At 37.9% G+C, this 23,948-nt stretch overlaps 1 protein-coding gene across 3 annotated transcripts in view; it reads right to left on the bottom strand.

The window, feature by feature from the left end:
* COL19A1 (collagen type XIX alpha 1 chain) overlaps positions 1-23,948 on the bottom strand; it is a 1,371,841-nt gene that overhangs the window by 401,663 nt on the left and 946,230 nt on the right. For all 3 annotated transcript variants that reach the window (XM_073626739.1, XM_073626741.1, XM_073626740.1), the window contains exons 19-25: positions 18,498-18,542; positions 15,318-15,359; positions 9,335-9,370; positions 8,479-8,514; positions 4,735-4,788; positions 4,367-4,420; positions 1,321-1,374 (exon numbers count right to left, since the gene is read on the bottom strand). In XM_073626739.1, the coding sequence (XP_073482840.1) occupies positions 1,321-1,374; positions 4,367-4,420; positions 4,735-4,788; positions 8,479-8,514; positions 9,335-9,370; positions 15,318-15,359; positions 18,498-18,542 (321 nt within the window). The remainder of the gene's footprint in view (positions 1-1,320; positions 1,375-4,366; positions 4,421-4,734; positions 4,789-8,478; positions 8,515-9,334; positions 9,371-15,317; positions 15,360-18,497; positions 18,543-23,948) is intronic.

Below are 23,948 nucleotides of genomic sequence, written 5' to 3'. Positions count from 1 at the left end.
ATGGCAAATGAGGTTCAATGTAGAAAAATGTAAAATAATGCATTTGGGTGGCAAAAATATGAATGCAATCTATACACTGGGGGGAGAACCTCTGGGGGAATCTAGGTTGGAAAAGGACCTGGGGGTCCTAGTAGATGATAGGCTCAGCAATGGCATGCAATGCCAAGCTGCTTCTAACAAAGCAAACAGAATATTGGCATGTATTAAAAAGGGGATCAACTCCAGAGATAAAACGATAATTCTCCCACTCTACAAGACTCTGGTCTGGCCGCACCTAGAGTATGCTGTCCAGTTCTGGGTACCAGTCCTCAGGAAGGATGTACTGGAATGGAGCGAGTACAAAGAAGAGCAACAAAGCTAATAAAGGGTCTGAAGGATATTAGTTATGAGGAAAGGTTGCGAGGACTGAACTTATTCTCTTTGGAGAAGAGACGCTTGAGAGGGGATATGATTTCAATATACAAATACCATACTGGTGAACCTACAATAGGGATAAAACTTTTTCACAGAAGGGAGTTTAATAAGACCGTTAAAGTGGAGACCCCACAATAGGGATAAAACTTTTTCACAGAAGGGAGTTTAATAAGACTCGTTAGAAGAAAAGAGGTTTAACCTTAAACTACGTAGATGTTTCTTTACTGTAAGAGCGGCAAGGATGTGGAATTCCCTTCCACAGGTGGTGGTCTCAGCGGGGGGGGCATTGATAGTTTCAAGAAAGTATTAGATAAGCACCTGAATGACCGCAACATACAGGGATATACAACGTAATACTGACACATAATCACACACATAGGTTGGACTTGATGGACTTGTGTCTTTTTTCAACCTCACCCACTATGTTAAATAGGCCCTGATGGTTCATCATGGTCACTGGTGGGGTATACCACATGGTAAAACCTTACAGATCATGGCTTACACCGGCTTAAAACGGGTCCCTATTCCTAGCCATTCACTGGTCTTTATTAACAATGTGGAACAAATTATAAAGGCTAGCGAATGTGTGCTAATGCCCTTCGGTATGCAGAAATCAATGCTGAAGCTGCAGCGCTATATCCAGTATATAAATTTGCTCACCATTGTTTGTACCATACATACATTCCCTTAATTATTATTATGTACTGTTATCCTTGTAATAGATTAGTAATACAGTGCCCAGCAAATATATGCCTCATTATTTTTTTTAAGAATGTGGAAATCACATAGCAAGCAGTTATTTTTAAGAAATGACTCATAAAACACTGGACATCAATTAAGACAGATGTGTTAGAAACTGCATTTCTAAAAACTACTGTTCAGAAAAAAATATATATAAAAAAATACCTTCTCCCCTTTACTGCCTTGTTTTCCTGGGATGCCATTTTCTCCAGGCAATCCCTGTTACATAAAAAGAATTTTAGAAAAGAGTGAAATAGAAACAAACTATTTGTAACATTACATCAATCATACTTAACGTTGTGTATTTCCCTAAAACATTTATTATATTTTTGTTGGTGTGAATTAACAAAGCAAAACAAAACCTTCAAAATCTTGTTCCCCCACTCAAATCATCCATTTTAGGCCCATTCAAAGAAGAGATGAATAAAAACTTGAAAGTCAAGTTTCTATCTTCAACTGTCCTAGCCATGGCCATTATGATATAAAATCTTTTCATTTTGTATATTTTAAATGTATCCATTTGGCAAATGGATAATACAACTGGAGAGGCACAATAGCCTTAATCTTAATTATGGCTACCATGGCAAAGAGAGAGACAGGTGCTCTTATAGGTACTTTTCAGCGCTTAGGTAAAAAAAATGTTATTGAAGACACAGTTACTGTAATCTTGAAACTCTGTTTTAGGACATTACAGTTTAGTTAAAAAAAGAAAATCAAGCAAAGATGTTTGGCCTGTCACCGCCAACTAATTTAAAAAAAAAGAAAACTCTGCTAACCTTACTGATTGTGCACATAGGCCTTGCTTGCAAAATAATATGTAAATTTTTTACATGCTTCTTTCAGTTGAGATCTACCCAGAAAAGGATTCTTAAACCCACCAAGTGCAAGGACAATATATCCACTTTTTTGTCATCTAACAAACCTATACATAATGAAGTCTCTTCTGTGGTGTTCTACCGGACAGACTTGTCTAAAAAGTAACATTTACTGGTTTTCAGCCAGTGAAAGTGAAACATTCAGCCTTACTCAATAATTGCAATAAGATGTGTAGCATTCAATCAGCAACCACCAGTCTTGGTCAATAAAGAGTGTACTTCCTCAGGCACTAATTAGTATGCACAGTGGGTCATAGCTATCAATCATGCATATTATACTGGTCTGATTTCAACATTAAGTTGATTCTGACTTGGTGCTATGCATTCCTTGACTTCAAATCAAGCATTTAGGAATAAGAACCTTTTATTAAATAAAGATACCTAATGGTACATATCCTACCTTTCAGGTAATGCTATGACTTTACTTTGTTTTCTACATACATATCATGCTCTTTTATATTCCTCAAAAAGTGCTTAAAAAAAGAAAATGAAAGCCATCATAGTGCTTTTCTGCCTAAACCATAATGCCAATTTTATTAAATGTTAAATTCGCACTTACAATCTATTGTGCACAAGACCGTTGCACTACATTTAAGGAGAAAGTGCAGCGCTAAAGAGAAAGTGATAACTTGACATTAATTTGTGACATACAATGTAAATATATATCCCAAAAGTGTACATGGGTAAGGTTAATAAACATGGTTAGCAGGTATTCTTAAATTACACACTTATTGAAAATTGAGTCCAAACAATATCCACTAAATGTGCATATAATTAACACAAACTGGTGTGGAGAAATAAGTCCATGAAACATCCGCTGAGGTGTATTTATATCTAAAACCAAAAAGTGTGGATAGGTAGTATAGTGTTGATAGAAGGTCCACCACCGTATGAGAAAGTGGGGGCTTACCAGAACAATTGGACACAGATGGGTGTACACCCACTGTGTCAAATAGGCTTTGTATGGATGGTGATCCCAGGAGATGTGTTGAAGGTAACCAGGATACTTATAGGTAGTATGTACGATCAAGCAAATCCAATCAAATATCCAAAGCATATATGGAAAAAATATGAGAGCACATAGCGTGATACTGTATAAAAAAGCTGTAAAGCCTATTTATTGAAGGTAAAACACTCACATTTGAGAAGATAAAAACAGCGCTGAATGTAGATAAAATATGGCAGTGTCAGTGGTGTCAGCAACACATCTCCTGGGATCACCATCCATACAAAGCCTATTTGACACAGTGGGTGTACACCCATCTGTGTCCAATTGTTCTATCCACACTTTTTGGTGTTAGATATAAATACACCTCAGCGGATGTTTCATGGACTTATTTCTCCACACCAGTTTGTGTTAATTATATGCACATTTAGTGGATATTGTTTGGACTCAATTTTCAATAAGTGTGTCATTTAAGAATATCTGCTAACCATGTTTATTAACCTTACCCATGTACACTTTTGGGATATATATTTACATTGTATGTCATGAATTAATGTCAAGTTATCACTTTCTCTTTAGCGCTGCACTTTCTCCTTATATTATAATTTTCACAGGTTCAGATCACTTGTATGTGCTAGCTGCTTTTGTTTTCTTTGACAGCGCGATATTCACAAAAGTCCCAAAGAAAAGAAAGAAAAAGAAAAGAAAATTTTGTTGCACTACATAGCCCATAACATATAATGGCCCCTTAAGGGATGTGTCCATGCTGCCAAGCTTTGGGGCAAACAACCTTACTTCCGGTCCTGCATGGTCATGATGCCTTTTAAGTGTTACACCAATCACATGACCTCCTCTGAAGGATACAAGGACGATCATGACTACAGCTATGGTGTGGAGCAGAAGACACCTGTTATAAAGATGACTATTTATATATAGTGGGACCTTTTTATATCACTGATACACGTGGTGAACCCACACATACTAGTATTATGTATAGGAATTGCAATTGTATAGTTTGGAATGATGAAGAAATTTTTCAGCATGTGGGATACTTTTTAATTGTTGATTGGCATTGTAAACATTATTTGCATATTACAAAGTTTTAGGAGCAGCGCTTTATGATCTTATGAGTAAGTTTAATGCAATGCTTTGAAGTCTGAGGAGTTCTGTATTTTGGATTTTGCACATCTTATTGGTATGTTAATATATATACTAATTATTTAACAAATAGGGTAGCAAATTATACAACATTATTTTTTACAATTTAAACAAATAAAAATTACCTAATATACAGATCTTGTAAGCACTTTTTTTTTTTAAATAAACAAACATTTGCACAGTTTTACAAATGCTAAAAACATTTTATGCTATTTCAGTAAACTAAGCATACCACTCCTCCCGGTGGGCCTTGTGGCCCAACAGATCCAAGCTCCCCTTTTTCTCCCTAAAAACATTGTAAACAAAATCCACGGTTAATAAAGGCATGATATAATAACATTAACACAGGATTCATTAACTACCTTGAAGGAGTACCAAAAGACCACAATATCCTAGTCTATTTCACAATATTTAGCAAAGCACAGTACTACTTACCTACTATCTGTTTTATTTTTACAACACTGTCATGTAACATGTTGTCTGAATTTCTAATGTATCTGTTATTCATGCCTAATTCTCATATACTGTTAAAAGAACATTTGTGCCCTTTGTTACTGGAAAAGTAGTGCAGATGACCTATATGTTGTTTAGTTATATTACCCGAGGACCTGGGGCTCCTGCAAATCCTGGTAATCCTGGATGTCCTGGCTCACCCTAAAATGAAAATGAAACAGTCAAATATAAATCAGATTATTTCAATCAAATTATCCAGTGTAGCAGAGTGACCATTTTCCATCATATTCAGATTCAGTTACAGACCCATTTACCTCCATTTCTTCCAACTCCCTGGGTTCCTGGACATGCACAGCGAGACAAATTCCTCAACTGCACTCTCAGGAGCTCAGACAGCCCATACCTAATGAGGCAGAAACATCTGGGCAAGTGATCAGTAGCCAGGTGAGACCCTCCATTGTCAGTGTGCGGGCAACCGAGCTGCTGCTTAAAAGCAAGCAGCTTCCCCAGAGGATTCAGCTAATGTGGGGAGTCCCTCCCTGATTGTTCCCAGAATACTCCATCTCCAGTGGGGTGGCCCTTTGTCCTTGGGCCTTAGATTCTTCCAGCTCCAAGGGTGCAGTCTATAACAGCCTTTTCCAATCAGGTGCCCAAGTACCCTGGGGGTGCCTAGGCAAAATGCCTAAAAATGTATCAAAAATTGTAAACAAGCCAGCAGGTGGATCAAGCCTGCCTTTAAGTTACACAAAGCCACGGATTTTTATTATGCACCATTACAACATTCTAGACACTGGCACTAGAGAAATATTGGAATACTTGTCAGTACCAGTGTGCAAAAGTGTATTTGCTCTTGAAGAATAAATCACCTCTAACATTGGGTGTGGATGTTAGAATAGTTTTTTACATTTTAAAGAGTGGCTTGAGACTGTCTATAATTTTAAAGGGTGCCTGGACTGAAAAAGGTTGAGAAACATTGGTCTATAAGGATGCTGCCTATGAGGATGAGTAGTAATTCTCAGCTTGATTCTCTGTTGTTATAGTCTTATAGAAAATATGCTATGTGGCTACATGTTACTTTGATTGAGTCAGAAGAGACATTGATGTGAAGAGTCCATGTCTGTGCAGCTTTCATTATTCTGCAGTGTATGTATGTGTAGCACCCTCTATCAGAAGGTAGGTGCTAGTAAGGGTTATTTTACTAGGTTGTTCAGCACAGGCAAATTTAGGCAGGCTTATGCTGGAAGCTAGGCCTGTCTGTTTTGATCTGGGGGCTGGGAGTGGTTAGAGAAGCAGTGGGTGTGACCACCTGTAATTAAATTCTGAGGCGCCTCCCCTGCTTCCAGGAAGAGGAGACTGGGCCTAGAGCTGGAGTGGCAGGCAGCCCATGTGGGAGCTCTGACCAATCCCTAACTGGCATTGGCAGGGGCCGGCCTCCTTTATAGGCTGAGGTCACATGCTGCTGGGGAGGAGTAGTCGAATGGGTGACGTGGGGAATGGCGTGCTAGACAGCCGCAGGAGCACACCCCCATCTAGGGGGGTGCGGGATTGCAGGAGGAGGCCCGGGGAGAAACGCGAGGGAACATTGCCTCTACACGGTCATTGGCAATGTCTCTGTCACCACACGGTCAGTGGCAGGGAACTCCTGGAGCAGAGGGGCAGGAGAAGCTGTCGGAACGCATGGTTCGGACAAGTTCCTCATCAAGGACTTAGGGCTGGAAGGTCTGTGAGTGTTACCACAGTGGATGGCTGGAGGTGCCAGGGAATCTGGAAGGGAACTCTGCTTCTACACGGTCACTCACAGAGTCATTATCATGCACACGGTGGATGGTGAAGAGTCCTGGATCAGAGAAGAGACTGTGGGGATGTGTGTCAAATCAGTGTGGCCAGCTGGCACATGGTTTGCAAGTTGGACTGGCTGGGAACAGTAATCCATTTCTTAGAAAATAGACTTTAACCTACTGGGCCTCTGGGTAGAGGTTCTGCAGGCCTCAGGCCTAGTAGAAGCGAGTCACCAGAGCCAGTAGAGGGGCTTATTCAGAGTGAGTTCTTCATACCCATTAGAAGAGTATGTGTAATATTTCAAATGTAATTACAAGTTGTGCAGGAGGAAACCAGTTCGCAAGAGGAAGCAAGTTTGGGCAGGAGGTGAAGAGATCTAAGACCATTACTTTTACACTGTCAAAAGTGATGTTTCTGTCCCTCACATGGTGACGGATGGAAAACTCTTAGGACCAGTAGTCTTGATGGAGATGCAGAGGGAGCAATAGTCTGCATGGAGATGCAGAGGGTGTAACAGTCTGCAAAGAGCTGCAGGTGAAGATTTCTTTTTAGTCAAGTTTGCACATTCAATCTTCAGGCTCTAACTAGTATCTAGTAACCAAAATCTGTAAATATTATGGCAATGATTAATTCTATGGGCATCCCATATCCCAATCCCTATCCAAGTTGTCCCCCCCCAATAAAACAACAAAAACAAAGTTTGCAAAAGACTGTTTATTGTCTCTGGAAAGGATGCATGAAGTCTAGCAGTGGTTTGATTTGGCAGATTGTTTGTCAGTAGTGCTAACACCATGGCTACATATGTTTTTGCCATCCTGAAACCATTTACAATCATTGCTTCTATCTAGTACCTGTTTAGAAAACTGTTAGTAGTTTTCCAAGAGATGATGGCAATAAAAAATGTGTCCGTAGTAGAGTGTTAAAATACAAAATGCGAGAATTGCAGATTTTAAGATTTTCTTCTATCAATTATCTGAAATTCACTAATATACTTGTCTAATTGACTCGAAAAAACAACATGAGAAGCACAGACTTGTTAGTTTGAACCCTGACATAATAATTTAGAATTAACAGAGCTTTTTCTTTCGCTTTACCCCAGGACTTATCTGTAGTATGGCAATATTTCTTAATGTTTTTCATTTTTGGTGCACTATTGCCATTGATCGCACATTATTGATAAACTGGGAATTTTAGAAACAGTTCTTAATCAGACTACACTTTTACTTTTTTCCATATAATGGATGTGCCTTAGATGTTGCATGCTTTATACTAGGTAAGTCCCTAAAATAGACTGGGCATAGACCAGGATTGTCCAACTGGCAGCCTCTGGGACCTTTTGTAATGAGGCCCACAAAAAGGTTATGAAAATTATTTAATTTAGGTTGTTATTATTGTTAGCAAATAAAAAACTGACAATTTGTGGATATGTGTGGAGCTTGCAAGCAAAAGCAAATTGTCTTGGTACCAGGCACATAAATTCTGACGTCAGCGGTTTCCCTCTATGCCTACAAATTCTTTAGATCACTGTGCATATCATATACAAGGAAAACCGATGTATTTCATTTTTCTAGTACTCATCAAACTTTTTTTAGTCAACATGCTTCTTATGCCGCATACACACGAGCGGACATTGCGGCATACTTGGTCCGACGGACTGGACTCTGTCGGATAATTCTACTTGTGGGTACAAATGTGGGCCGTGGCTCCTTTTAAGTTGGATGTTACTGTCATAAATAGGAATGATTTCTGTGTTGACTTCAATTAACTCTACAATCAGGTTGCAGGTGGTACAGCCACCTCTGAGTAAAACTGCCTGTTTGCATTTTCCAACCCACTGCTCTCGAAATGGTGCCCACAGCAGAAGGTGTATATCAGCATGTGCCTATATACGCCTGTAGGCAGGACCAGTAATTGCATAGTATATTTTCCCTGAGGTCATTTATCCTGTTTTCTGAAAGCTGCCAATGTAGAATACCTTGAAATTTTACAAAGGAAAATGAAGTCTGCCATATGGATATACATGTAATGCAAGGGCCACCCACTGTTCCCATTGCCTTAGAGAATGGCTCAACAATATTGCTGAAAAAAAAAATCACCTTTCTAATAAATTACCTTCACTCCTTGTTCTCCTGTAGTTCCAGTTACACCCTAAAAAAATAGTAAAATATGAATTCAATGTTGATTAGTTTAACTCAGACTTTGCAAACACTTTCAATAATTACATCAAGATCTAAGAAGTTGTAAAGGCTAAACCAAACTCAAACCACATTAAGCTTTAATAAACAACGTGGGGAAAAAACAATAATTGTCATAAGAAAATGTATGCCTTTTATTTGATATATACTATTAATTTATGAAAATGAAAACATATTATGCTATGCTATGTGAACAAGAAATGGCTTTAAATCTTTTGAAATTTCAATGTGAAAAGTACATATTTAACCGCTGACACCAACGATAATGTTTTGAAAAATGAAGCCTATTTGTCTACAGTTTTGCACAATCAGTGTCTACATCAATCATCATCAGACTAATACAAAGAATTATTCATTCAGCCTGCATTTTTTATTTCCATTTTATACATTTCACATAGTATCATGAACAATATGATCCTGAAATAACGAGTAAAGATGTCGTATGATCCCATTGATCTCTATTGCACCTTGATGGGTTATATAAAAAAATATTTTTAGCCATAGGTATAGGATGGGTTTAAATAGTTTGTGCAGTTTGTATTGATAATCGTATAATCAAAATGATCTCCTAATAATGTTAACCACAAAAAGCTTGCATTAGGGCAGCTTTTCTAAAATGTCTGCAAATAAATTGAACAGCCCACTCAAGCAAATGAGGCATTTGGAGGCTGGCTCATTTTTGTCCCCCTTCAATGCATCAAATATGTTAAGAATATATGCCAACATAACAATATGGTTTCTATTAGCAACATAAGTATTCTAAACATACTCACAGGGTCACCTTTTTCACCTTTTGTATAAGAATTGACCTAAAAGACACATATGATGACATTTTAACACATGTAAAATATAATTAAATGTGACAGAAAAGCTACAGGATATATATAAAGGCTACAACCAATCCTGGTACTCATTACCGTGTCTCAGTTTTGATAAAAACAACAATTCATGATAGGTATAATTTTTCTTTAGCACAGTTTTAGGGTTGACTTATTCCTATATTCCTAGCATAAGAATCCAATTGCCTTGGTTTGTATTTAAAAATTTTCTTTGGTAATGCTTTTTATGGGTGCTTAGTAAAATAAGACCCTCAGTATGCATTTTTATTGATACAGACATAGGGATTGCATTTAAGAACAGGTCTGCGTGAGTTGTTCAGATATCAATGAGTGCTCAGAATAACTCAGATACAACTGTGAGAGGTACTCTAACAAATTAGGTTTCACCACAACCACTGATAACAGTAAAAAAAGTGGATGAACTGAAAAGAAAAGCCTACTTTTTTCAACACTTTTTACTTTTGAATACACAAAGCTGCTACCAGTACAGTATGGGCAATAATTTACTATTTCATTATTTTTATGGAGAAAAAAAAAGGACTTCTATAATAGATAATCACTCCAAAATGGTAAAAAATGTTAAACATTGTATTGCCCAGTCACTTCAATAAAATAGGTTTTGTCAGTTTGTTAGAAGAGGTGATGGCTTAACTGAACCAGAATTAAGTAATTTGTTACAAACAGATGTTTACCTGGCTTAATCCATGACTTTTTTCTCCTCAACAAAAGGAATGTTTTGTATCACACAACACTTTTGGAGTCTAGCTATAAACATTATGAAAATGCAATATCGTATTGCAATCAGTATATCTCTTTAGTACATGGCATTAAATCCAGCACCATCACACATCATCAAACTAATCAAAATATAGCAATTTTACTGTGTATCCAATTTACAAAACTTTGGTTTGCTATTGACAGCACTGAGCATTTGATTTTAAATATACAGTATATTCCTATTTTAATCTGGACAAAGAAATGTCTGCTTTACAATCCATGATAGCCTCATGATTTTAAAATTGCACATTCTTCAACAAAGGTGGCAAGAGCCACAATGTAAAGCTCATTTAAATTTGTTGTTTTCTTAATATTTCTGGTTTTGCTACTTTCACCGGCATTAAACGAGGGATGCTATTGCACAGTGGTATGAATGCATTCTACCCATATTCATTAGTGGCATTCCAATATGTTAAAATTTGATTGCTTGCTCAGGGTTAAAGCTCACTTGTCTCCTTTGTATTACAGCATAGAATCAGTCCCTTATTCTGAACACTGATTAGAAATGTCTATTTTCTTTGCAAAAATTATTAAATCAAATCAAATACACAACAACCATATTAATATTACTATCACATAAGGACAAGTCATTCATTAAATGTGCTATTCAGAGATATGGAAAGTATATTGGCAGGTTAGAGAGTCCACTAAAACTAAAAACACCTCAATGTGCTCTTTTCCCGATGCAAAAAAAAAAGTTTTCAACTGTTGATTGAAATTCACAGCTATGCAGATCTGCTAAGCTTCACATAATTTGGTAATTATTATGCAATAATATAGCTAGGGGGACCAATCCACTCTGTGCCTCTAAATAAGCCTGACCATGGCACTGGATAGTAAACCAGATAAAACCATTTTAAACAGAAGAGATCTTAATAATGTGCTTTGAGATTTCATGCCAGTTGGAAATTGCATGAAATATAGACAGGCTTAACATATTACTACTGCCAACGTGAAGGTCCCATTGTGGCTGTAATCACAGGACTGGCACTATACTCCAGCAGTCAAACCAGCCAGCTTAGTATTTAATCTACCATTCCCTATCAGTAAAAACATTCTTCTTTTTCCTACTGCTATAACTTTGCTGCACTAGATATTTTACTTTTGGTTTAATTTTTTTTAAACTAGTTATGATTTTCAGATAGTGGTACCACTACACATACAATATTGGTAATTCATTTTGGTGATACATTTTTTTTAAATCAATGAACATAAATTAAAGTGGTACATGAGTTAAAGCACAAAACCAATATCCAGGTTTTTTACGTGGCCAATAATTAGATCCAGCTCTAGGTTGCAACCTGTACAGAATGGTACTTGCAACCTGTACAGAATGGTATATGTGCTTTTGGCACACTTCCTTGTATGATACTATTATCTGCTTTGCTGCTTTTATCTACATCATGTTGAGTTTTTGTAAGCATGCGTTATAAACTAATGGTAAATATGTATCATGTGTGATAGATGTCATAGTTCCTAGTTAACATTGGGGTTATTTTTTTTTAATGAGAGAAAAAGATGGTCACATGCAAACTCCACCATGATGTGTTGCAACAATTAGTGGGTATAATCAATTTGTAAACAAATTAGTAGAGCACCTAGTGGGCATATTTATCCTAAAGGGGTTCATATTATTTTGACTTCCTTCTCCAACTCTACAAGCTGTCTATACTTGCTTGTTACTGATACTGGCATGTTACATAGATACTGGTATGTGGTGTTTAGTGCCTGTATGTATGATGAAAAAAAAAACATCCAAGAGGCACTAGAACTTTTGATGTGAGTTCATACAAAGTGGTGAGAGGGCAAAAACAAAAAGCTTATTGGCTCAAGTTTGGCTGCTCAAAACAGAGTTACCCCCCAGCGTGTATCCAGAAGGTTCCAAGAAAAAGAAAACGTGCACCAATGGATGGAGCACGAGACCAAAGGATAAAAGAGTCCAAATTAAGTTATTGGTTTACACAAAAAACAGCCAATTCATTTCAGATTTCAGTAAAAAAACTTCCCCTTCACCATGGCTTCAGTTAAAATAAGAAACTTGAATGGACTCAGCATAGGGCTTTTCTGTGTGAATCTTTTTAGGGAAGCTAACTGCTGGATTAGGAGAGTTACTGGTTAGCAGCATTTGTGTGAGCAATTAGTGAGCAATCAAGATAAGAAAGGTTTTTTTTTTCTTTTATGCTTGGGTCTCCTTCCATTGGTGTATATTATTTTCTGTATGTCTATGATGTGTGTTATTTTATCTGCATCCTTCTTGGAATAACTTGACCAAAATCTGTCTGTCTGTCTATCTATTTAGCTATACATCCCCAGGCATTTTGGTGCCCAGCAAAACGAGAGGGGAGGAGGTGCTACCACAAATGAATAATGCCCCTTCATTTTAAGCAAATAACAGCAATTAATTTGCTGAAAATAAATCTGAACCAAGTGCACAGCTACAAAAAGTGTGCATGGTTAAACTATAATGTTTATAGATGAGGCTGGAAAGAGTTGAATATAATTCTTGGCTGGAGGCTTGTGGATGGAACCACAGTATGCTGTGAGACATTGAGTGAAGACTTACTATCCAAGGGTAATAAATATGATGAATGCTCTTATGTAGGTGTTTTTTAATATAATTCTTATTTCAAGTGATAGCATAGGTGTGCAAGACTATTGCATTAGGGTGTGAACCCCAGCAATCAAACACACATGAATGTGTGTGTGTATATACATCACATGAAAAGATATTATAAAATATTTACAAAAATGTGACGGGTGTACTCTTTTGTGAGATACTGTATAAATATATACCCAAGACTCACCCTGTGTGCATACCTATGAGTGATAAAGTTGTTTTAATGCAAAGCTCCTAGAAGTGCTTATATACAGGTAAAATACATGTATGTCTACTATTTCACATGTCAAAGGATTTGTAATTCTCTACAGTCAGTTATACAATGTCCACACATTTTCAAACTGCGCAGTAAAACAGATGTCACACTCATTTTCTGATTAGGCAATTTAACTTTCCATTTGTAAAATCATTTTTTTTCTGTCACTTCTCAATCTCCAGCTTCTTTATTGGTCAGATAAAAGGCATGAACACCTATGTGCAATAAGCATGGTGTGTCTGGGAGTGCCTACATCCTTAGCCTACATCCTTAGCAGGATGTACAGTATTTTATCAAGGCAGTGGCCTTCCCTGGCTGGTGAAAGCCTAGGGAAAGTGGAGGTAAAGAAGTACACTTAATGAAGCTAAGCATCACTGTTCTGTGACACTGTTCTGTGATGGATGTTTTTGAATGTTAAGGACAGTTATGTTCCCAAATATTTACAGTAAAGCTAGGCAGAAAATAAAGATAAATACATTTCTTGGGAAATTAATATACAGCTGGATTGGCCAGGATGTGGCTGGAAGATGATACTGGATAAAGAGTATGAGAGCACTGTGGCCATGGGCTACCCAGATAGCAAGTAATTGTGCTGCAAGTTTGAAAAGGATTTGCTGAGCTATTGCTAGACTTGCCAGGCTTCACAAGTTTGTTGCACAATTGCAGCAAGTTCGCATTGCATGACTCCAGATCAACTTTCTTTGCAAACATTCTGCAAGTCTGCTGCAAGTTCTCATTCAGTTATGTTGTGCAATAGTCATCCCAACACAGGGGTCACTGTGGCTGCATTTTGATGCTGTAGACTTGCAGACCACTGCAACATTGCTTTTGCTAGAAACTTGCCATGCAAATTTGCTACAAATGATAAAAGTGTCAACTAGAGCTTGTACTTCAAGTGCTCTGCAAGTGTACAAATTGCCAATGAAAATGTGCAGCAAGTTAACAGACTTAAAATTAAACATTGCCACATATTTGTGGCAAATTATCCTTGCTATCTGGGTAAGTGATACTAAAGACTTGTTTTTTTTTTTTTTTTTTAATGAAATATAACAAAGACGTTATACTTACCTGCTCTGTGCAGTGGTTTTGAACAGAGCAGCCCCCATCTTCCTCTTCTCAGGTCCCACTTCAGTGCTCCTGGCTCCTCCCTCATGTTGAGTGCCCCCACAGCAAGCAGCTTGCTATGGGGGCACCCGAGCCAAGCCGCAGCTCCCTATCTCCTTTCAGACACAGAGCCGTGGCCTGGCCCCACTCTCCTTCTCGCCTCATTGACTGACTGACATTGATTGACAGCAGCAGGAGCCAATGGCGCCATGCTGCTGTCTCAGCCAATAAGGAGGGGAGTCCCAGCAGCTGCGACACTTTTACAACATCGCTGGATCTAGATGGGGCTCAGGTAAATATTAGGGGGGCTGAGTGGGGCTACTGCACACAGAAGGTTTTTTATCTTAATGCAAAAAAATGCCTTAAGATAAAAAAAAAATTCTGCCTTTACAATCACTTTAAAGGTCAGGACTGTAACATGTTCTGAGACTGTTGTGCCTACACCAATCCAAGAAGGCCTAAAGCCTGTTGGTGATACCGAACACTGGCATATAAAGTCTACAATACCCAAGCTCCTCTTGCAAGGGAGTGCAATACCCAAGCTCCTCTTGCAAGCAGTAATGGAAACCAGGCAGTAACAGAGCAATCTTTATGAAAAGCTGAGATGTGTATGGCAAGAATCGCTGTCCAAAAGTAGAAATTCTATGTCAGATAAACTCAAAACAGCAACCACATATGTAGTTTAACTTTGTATGTAGTGGTTTGCCAGGAGTTCTACATTACACTCCATAAAAATGCTAGCTGTCTTATTATGCTTTTAATAAACACATTTTATCATATAGCTAGTTTAAGCAACAATTATTGTATTATTTAAACCTCAGCTTGAGGAAGCAAGTCAACATTTGGCAATATCTAGATACAATATTTTACATAAGAAAAATATTTTTCCTGCAGATTCTGTCAATAGCATATTTACTGTAACACACTTCTTAAGAAACAACATAGTTTTTTTAGATGGTTTTATGATCATGAACCATGCAGAACAGCACTCACACTAGGCTATTTTGTTTCAAAATAATGATTTTACAGAAACCCATTTGCCTGTATTTATTAGCTTTGTTGCTGCCTGCTCTGCTGGCTAGGCACTAAACCTTATGGATTTTATGGCACCTACTTCACATGTTGTACAATTTGAAACCTAATTTGCGCTGTTATATAATTACCAATCCTGGCAGGCCGGGTAATCCTCTTGGACCGACGTCCCCCTACAAATCAAAACAATAAGAAAACAACTGGAATAATCCTTGTAAAAAACAACATTTACCAAGTCCCTGCAAGCTTACATTTTACAAAAGAGCATCAAACTAATGTATTTGGAGCAGGGACGATAAGCACTGTAATTTCTATAATGAGGATGGGTTTACTATACAAAACGAGAATAAACGACACATTAAACACTAATCAAGTTCTTGCACTGGACAAATTAGAATTCATCATAAATATGCATTTGTTATAAAATAGCAGTAAATGTAATAAAGCCGGGACAGATAAGATCATCATTCTTCCAAGCTACATAAGCTGCTGTGTTTACTTATTGCGGGTTGCTTTAAATCCACAATTTACTTACGAACTGATAGAAGGAGTGAAAAATTATACATAAGGTCTGTGACTCTAGTAAAAACACAGTGCGATAGGCTTTGCACATTCAGCACGACAAATCAAAGCTGCAAAAAGTCATTTGTGGACTTTGACAACCACTTTATTTCTTTCTTAGAAAATACGCTATTTTGCTGACACATACATGCACCTATGTTTTCAACAGAATGAATGACAACATGTTTGGCAACAATTTGTCAAAAATAGCTTACTGTAGTTATTGTTATATGCAAATAGATTCCAATTTCAAGTAAAATGGGAAGTTGGGCATATTTTTTAAGAAAAATGACAGTTATTTGTCAACGTTCACTGGGTTGCTTACATATATTTTGTGGTTTTTTTTTGTAAAAAACACAATAAACTGCATATAAGGTAATTACGCTGTTTACTTTGCCTGAGAGCTTAGTGAATAAGGTTATTCTCTGCTGATGTCCATCATAAAATCATGTGCAAGCAAAGATTGAGTGTTTTTTAATTTTCTTTGCACGTTTTAGGGTGTTCTTTACAAAGTTAAACTTCACCACATTCACTTAGCCCTGAGGCAATTTCCCTTGCAAAGTGGAACTTTCCTTGCAAAGTGAAAAGCCTATTTGTCTTTACTAAATCAACCTGGGGGGGGGGGTGGTTATTTACTAAAAGCAAATCCTCTTTGTACTACAAGTGCACTGTTAGTGCACTTGGAAGTGCAGTCTCTGTAGATCTGAGGGGTGATGCAAGGAAAATAAAAGAACAGCATTTTTGATTGTACATGATTGGATGATAAAATCAGCAGAGCTTCCCCTCATTTCAGATCTTCCCCTCAGATATAAAGTGACTGCACTTCCAAGTGCACGTCCAAGTGCAAAGTAGTGCAAAGTGGATTTGCCTTTAGTAAATCAACCCCATTGTGTCTAAATAATTAGCAGGATTGCTCAGACATACAGCAATTCACAAAATAGTAGCATATTTTTGCTTTATCTGTATGTCTGTGCCTGGATTTATGAAAGTCTTTCATAGAAATGCTCATTTTAAAGCACGATGTGCAGTGTCCAGGCACAGAAATGTGCTGAGAACTGTGAACTGTATAACTTTCTGTTATGCAGATGGAAAACAATTTAAATTGAAGTTGTAAATAATGTAATAATTTTTCTTGGTAGGCAAAGAATTTTAAAGGTAATGTAATTTCTACATTATTTATTTATTTGCAATATATTTTTATTAGAGTTTTAGGATATAAAAGAACAAAGTGAAAATAAACACAAAGATTTGCCTAGCAGGGCAAAATGGTATGCAGATATACTGTACAAGCACATGTGAAAACAGTTGTCATTGGAATACAAGGAGCAGTAAAGGTTTCTACACAGCATACTCCAATACAAAATTCTCAGTGCATCCAATTTTTACATTATTTAATCTACTCTTCAACACTTATCTTGTTTCATGTGTATCAGGTTTATTTTAAAGAAAGTCCCATTTTAATCAAAATTTTGTTTTTAAAAGGGTATCAAAGTGCTAAAGACAAAGGCTTAATTTGACAGCTAAGTGACTAACGTTTTCAGAAGGAGGCCAACAATGGATGCCTAGGCAATTGTTTCAGGACAGCGTCTCTTAATGCCTGTCATCCTTTAACATTAGCTAAGAACTACCCAGGCCATATATTTTCTGAAAGCAAGAGATTTATAAAAATTATATACACAGTAATATCAACAATAAACATCAAACATAGTATAAAATATGATTTTGAATGTCCCACTCTACCAGATTTGATAATCAAATGATGAGCCCCCTATGTCCGGCTTCACTGAATACAAAAGATGCATGAAGAAGCATCCCTGTACTGGTCTGTAACTTCCTTGTACAGCTCTACAATGGATAATGTATCAGTGGCATTTCAGCTTAATTCCTTGTTTTAATGTAAGTGAGCTATAATAAGTATTATTTGGGGGAGCTGGAAAAGGATCCCAGGGGTTTGATGTGCTCTTTATTGTAAAGGTAGGCAAAAAGAAAGGATAACTAATAAAATGGAGGTGGTTGTCAGGGACAAAGGGTCCAAACACTGCACCAGGGTCTTGAGATTCGGCACTATGGCCCTGTCACAAATGCTAAATGTAAACTTCAACATAATTGAACACACAACTTAATAAATGCACAATATTTCGATGGAGGGCCTACATTTTTGAAATTCTGTAAAAGCCTCCTCATGTAAGGCTGATTGCAAACCCTGTTTTACATTGCCGTGTCAGCTTCTTGTAACTATCTCACTTCATGTTCCAGTCACCAAAATCTTAATTACAAGCTTGACTGGGCAGAAAATAGTTTACGAAAAAAGACTTTAACAGCTCTGTACAAATGTATGCACATTAGGCAAAAATGAATAAACATATTAATAATTATTCCAGGAATGCATTACTTATCTTCACTACTAGAAAAATTGCAATATATGGAAACTGTAAACATGCTATGTATTTTATACTATGAGGATGGTGCTTGAAAAACAGCATTGTCTATAAAATGTAGTATAAACATGAAAGCAGCTGTGTCTATATAGTGTTTTAATTCTACACTGATTTACAGACTGACTTTATAGACTTGAATAGAGCCACCCATGGAGTAAAATACTGCCAGGAAAAGACATCACAGGAACAAATAAGCGAGACACAATTACTAGACATTTGGCACAATACATCTGAAAGCAAAGCGCCAAAAAACCCTGGAAAACAAACAGCACATAATGAATGTCAATTCACTTTGCCTTCTGCAAATGTTACCTTTTCTCCCTTTTGACCTGGAAGTCCATCTTGTCCTTGGAAACCCTGGATCAAAATACAATTGCAACAGTTTTAGAAACAGAACCTCACATTCATATGTGCAGAGAAAAAAAAACATAAAATATACAAGTAAGCTATACATGCTGCTGGTATTTTCTTGGTTAGTTAGAACATTTCAAAATGATATGCATAATTTTTTCTACGTACCGGTACACTGAATTACCTTTGGTTTCTTTTAATTCTCCACTTGACTTCTTAGTTGTACCTATCTACACATCACTTCTATTGTGAGAATATTAATATATTTTGAAACAAAATGACCAATACTATAATATGGATTCTACATCACACAATTAAAACTGTGGAGTAGCAATATGTTAAGTTTCCTTCTGAATCTCATCGTATTGCACATTAGCTTGACAACTAATTCAGAAGACATCTTGACAATGAGGATATCTTGACAAAGTCACTTAAACATACTTCTCTCTATTGTCAATTACTAATAGCTAGGCTTTGGGAGAAGCAAAGGGGGCTTTCCAGATCAAGATATAAGAGCCCAGATCAAATATTCGGACCCTACAGCAGTCATATTAGCTGCCTCAGCAGTAGTTGCACTGCTGAGTGTCAAACTACTGTCATAAGCACTATGTTCACATCTGAAATGCCATTATGCATTATGCCAAAGGAAATATAATAGAACTGTACAGACATAGTCAATGTAACAAGAAATGCTGATATGCAATGTCCAGTAGACAATAACAGATTGTAGTTTACTACTGTCAGGCTACTATTAGATAAGCTGTTTGATTGGTTATTTCACATTTTTGTGCTTCTTTAATTGGCCTTTAATTAATGTGTCCTAAACTTTTCTGTAGGATCTGTAGGATCAGTTAACTAAGTTATGACTGTTATGTCCCAGATTTTTTTCAGAAATGAGAAACAAGAGCTGAAAATCAACACTGCATAGCTACAATTAGAAACATTATAGCAAATAACAAATGTATATCTTCTTCTTCATATGCATTTAATATATAACTAAAACTAAACATTTGTGGGTGATTTATTTATTTATTTTTACTGGAAGCCTGTAAGCTTGCTCTTTACTCACAACAAAAAAACAAGTCTACTTTTACATGCTTCTGCAAAACGCTATTTAACATTAGCCTTCCATATATTGATTCAGAAACTGAGAACAAATGCTTGTTTACCAGATATCATTTTCCAAAATGTTTGTTTTCCCAGTCTGAAACTGAACACAATAGCTTTTGGATTAAAGTTTCAGCCGATTGCACCTTGTAATACAATAAGATAATGAACAGCACCTACAATATTATATTCATTACTTCCCAAGTTACTATTTAGAACTCAAATAAATTATTTTGTAAAGGTTTCTCATTTTTCATTAGCATAAAGTAAGGAATGGTTTAGTTAACAAAATCCATTCTGTAGAATACACAGTACACCAATGTGATGGATACTTAACCTTTCCCAAAAAGCACAAGGTCCTATAAAAGTACAAATCCACCTTTGAGAAGCTCTCTTAAAACTAAAATCCCAATTCTGCACCAACAAATAATTTATAATTTCATATTTATTGCAGCTAAACAGGTCCTAGAGAGGGCACGGTGGTCTGATTTACTTTACAAGGGAAGCAGAAGATTCTTGGTTCTTATTGAATGGGAAGTTCGTGGAGACCCTTAATGACATGACCACCAAATTTATACATGTCTTTACCCAATTGATTAGCACTATATGCCTAGAAATTTTGACTATTAACAACTGGCCATATAAACCATAATCGATTTTGGGACTGATCACAGTTTTTGCTGCTGTCTCAGCCAATGAGGAGGGGAGTCCCAGGCAGCTGAGACAATCCTGCAAAATCTCTGGATCTATAGGGATCTCAGAAAAGTATTTGGATGGGCTGAGGGGGGCTGATGCACACAGAAGGCTTTTTATCTTAATGCATAGAATGCATTAAGATAAAAAAAAAAACCTTCTGCCTTTACAATCACTTTAAGTTTGGGGTGATCTAAGTAGAGTTTTCACTTAATGACTACATAATCTTTGGAGCTGCCTTTTGTTCACAGTATGCCACTACATCATTTGAAGGAAAAAAAAGTGCAAGACCAGTGAGCACCTAAAACTTCACTTTATATCACTGACATTCATTGAATTCCACCATTTCCATAGGTATACCTTATATACCAGTTAGACCTATTGTCCCTGATTAAAATTTAAAATTTTATAATGCTGTATCCTCTGCAGTTTCTTAATTCTTCTTAATTAATTCTTGTAGTAAAACTCCAGTCTGTGCCATGTTATTTTTTTCTTCTTTTTCTGGGCCTGTCATCTGGCATGTGCTGCACTCAGTTTACATATTTTTTTTTTTAAATATGATAAATATGCGCAAACCAAAAAGTATAGGTCACTGAGTGGCTGCTGACATGAAATGGTGTTCCCACCACAATAGCAATTAAAGATAATATATAAATGTGGCCCTTATTCAATGTAAACAATATAAAGTGCAATAGCTTCCAAAGTGACAATGCAATAGTATTGAATAATAAATGTGCAGAGTATATAAATGCTGGTTAATCCAAAAAAAAAAAAGAAGAAAAAGATCGATCCCAAAATAATAAAATAAAAATAACAAGGACTGAATGCCGGTGAACATGCCGGATCCGCTGATTGGCTCCTGCTGTCTCCAATCACAGTGGGAGTAGGTCGCTGGCAGTGCGCACAGGGCCCAGACCAGGAAGAAGCCACAACATACGTGTACGTGATTTCACGCTAACAGACTGCCCTGCCGCAGTAAAAGTACATGGGCTGTCCGGAAGCTGGTAAAATTTACAAGTGTTGTGGGAATGCATGGTTTACTGTGCTTAACTGCAAAGCAAAGATATGAAAGGGCCCTTAGTAACACAGAAAGCCAACATAAAAGGGGTGAACAGAATTGGACTTCTAAATAATAAATAATAAGAAAAGTGGTGCTTGGTTTCAGCCAGTACCTTATCTTTAACTGTAAGTAGTTTTAAACACATAGATTCAGGAATGTGACAAAAAAAAGTGAATAGATGTGTCTGATTCTTTCCGGTAATAGACAGTTCCCTTACTCTCTTATACATGTAGATTTCCAGAATGTGAAGAACTGCACAGTTGTACTGTGTTTAACTGCAATGCAAAGTTATGAAAGGGCCCTTAGTAACACAGAAAGCCAACATAAAAGGGGTGAACAGAATTGGACTTCTAAATAATAAATAATAAGAAAAGTGGTGCTTGGTTTCAGCCAGTACCTTATCTTTAACTGTAAGTAGTTTTAAACACATAGATTCAGGAATGTGACAAAAAAAGTGAATAGATGTGTCTGATTCTTTCCGGTAATAGACAGTTCCCTGACTCTCTTATACATGTAGATTTCCAGAATGTGAAGAACTGCACAGTTGTACTCCAGACAATTGAGATTAAAGTGCATCATTTGTTGTGGACAAGGTGACACGCTGTCAGGGCTGGGCTCAGCCCTTCCTTCTCTAAGCTGGCCACTCAGCTGTCGGCTAATTGCCAGCTCCTATCTCTCCACAGTGACTTACCTGTTGATGATATCCTGCTCATCAGTCCTGTCTACTTAAGCCATCCAGCCCAGATCTCTGCCTTCGCCTTGGTCACATCTCTGTGTTCCTGTTAAAGACTTGCTTGGCTGACATTCCTTCTGGCTCTAGATCCTGCTTGCTGTTCTGCTACGCTCCCTACTATCTTTTTTTACTATTATTAAACAAGTGTGATTTAACTGTACTTCTGTCTCAGTCTGATTCCTGGTTTCTGACAGTAGGCAAAGGCAATGAATTCAGAAGATGCAGTCTATCCACTTGTTGGTAATATTTTTCACAGATTGGATGAGCAGGATCACCGCATGGTTTGCCATGGTGTTACAAACGCTCCTGAGTCGCACCGCTAACCTGGAATCTACCACTGTGGCTGCTCCAGTACAACCTGTATTGCAGGCTGTCCCTGCTGCTGCTCCAGTCTCTGTGCAGGCACCCGCCTCGAGTATTACCTCTATAAGAGGTATGTCCGCTTCCGGTCTGCTTCCCCAGCGGTTTGGGGGCAATTCAGTCCAATGCAGAGGGTTTCTCAACCAGGTTGAGATGTACGTTGAGATGCTGCCCCAGGCATTTTCCACGGACAGAAGCAAAGTAGGTTTCGTGATATATTTGCTTTCTGAGAGAGCCTTAACCTGGGCAAACCCTCTATGGGAGATGCAAAAACCTGTTATCTTGAGTTACCCTGAGTTTGTAGCTTCTTTTAAAAGGGTGTTTGACGTTCACACACACTCAGCTTCTGCTGCCAAGTGCCTCATGTCCATCACACAGAGTACAAGAACTGTCGCCGACTACGCCATTGAATTCCATACTCTGGTGGCAGAGTTTGAGTGGAACAATGAGGCCCTCGTGGCTGCTTTTTCTCATGGTCTCTAGGATACCATCAAGGATGAGATAGCAGCCTGAGATATACCCACTGAGCTGGAGAAGTTGAGCACTTGCGGAAGCCTCCTGTACATTTGTCTCTGAACTTTGCATTCCCACCCTCGTCTCCCTCACCTCCCATGCCTCCTGGTACCGAGTCGGTCTGTGAAGATGAACCCATGCACTTGGGCTTCATGCATCTCTCTGCGGATGAGAGAACCCTTAGGAGGAGGAAGAGATTGTGCCTTTACTACGGCCAGGAAGGTCACTTTTTAAGTCTTGTCCGACCCGTCCAGAGAACGCCCGAACCTTGAGGTCCTGTCACAGATAGACCTTAGGTGGCATTGTTTCGTCCCCAGTTATCCAGAAGGATAAGCCCCTGGTTTTGATTACTCTTTCTTGGGCTGAGTCGTCCATTGAGATTCAGGCTCTAATCAACTCTGGGGCTGCAGGCCTGTTCATTGATGCAGCCTTTGTATCAAAGCACTCTATTCCGCTGCAGCTGCGTGACACTCCACTTGCCACTGAGGCTCTGGATGGAAGACCTCTACATCCTGTCCATGTGACACATGAGACTGTTCCGTTGTCCATGGCCATAGGGGCTCTTCACCATGAGATAATCCAATTTCAAGTTATTTCTTCACCTAAGTTTCCTCTAGTTATTGGTTATCCTAGGTTACAGAGGCACAACCCTTTTTTTGATTGGCCCCATGCTGAGGTTCTCTCCTGGTCACCACAATGCAGTAAGACATGCTTCCAGAAGGTAGCCAAGGTCCTGTGCACCTCTTCACTATCCTCCCTGTTGGAGGAGTACCACGATTTTAGCGATGTCTTTGACAAAGGTCAAGCCGGTAGTTTGCCTCCACACTGCTCATATGATTGTGCAATTGACCTTCAACCTGGTGCAATAACTCCTCGTGGCCGGGTTTACCCTTTGTTGGTCTTGGGGAATAAGGCCATTGAGGAGTACGTTGCAGATGCACTTTCT

The sequence above is a fragment of the Aquarana catesbeiana genome, linkage group LG04 (genome assembly GCF_042186555.1).
Source record: "Aquarana catesbeiana isolate 2022-GZ linkage group LG04, ASM4218655v1, whole genome shotgun sequence".
Classification (NCBI taxonomy): domain Eukaryota; kingdom Metazoa; phylum Chordata; class Amphibia; order Anura; family Ranidae; genus Aquarana; species Aquarana catesbeiana.
The sequence above is the reverse complement of the archived record's forward strand: the minus strand, read 5'-3'. Positions and strand labels throughout refer to the sequence as shown.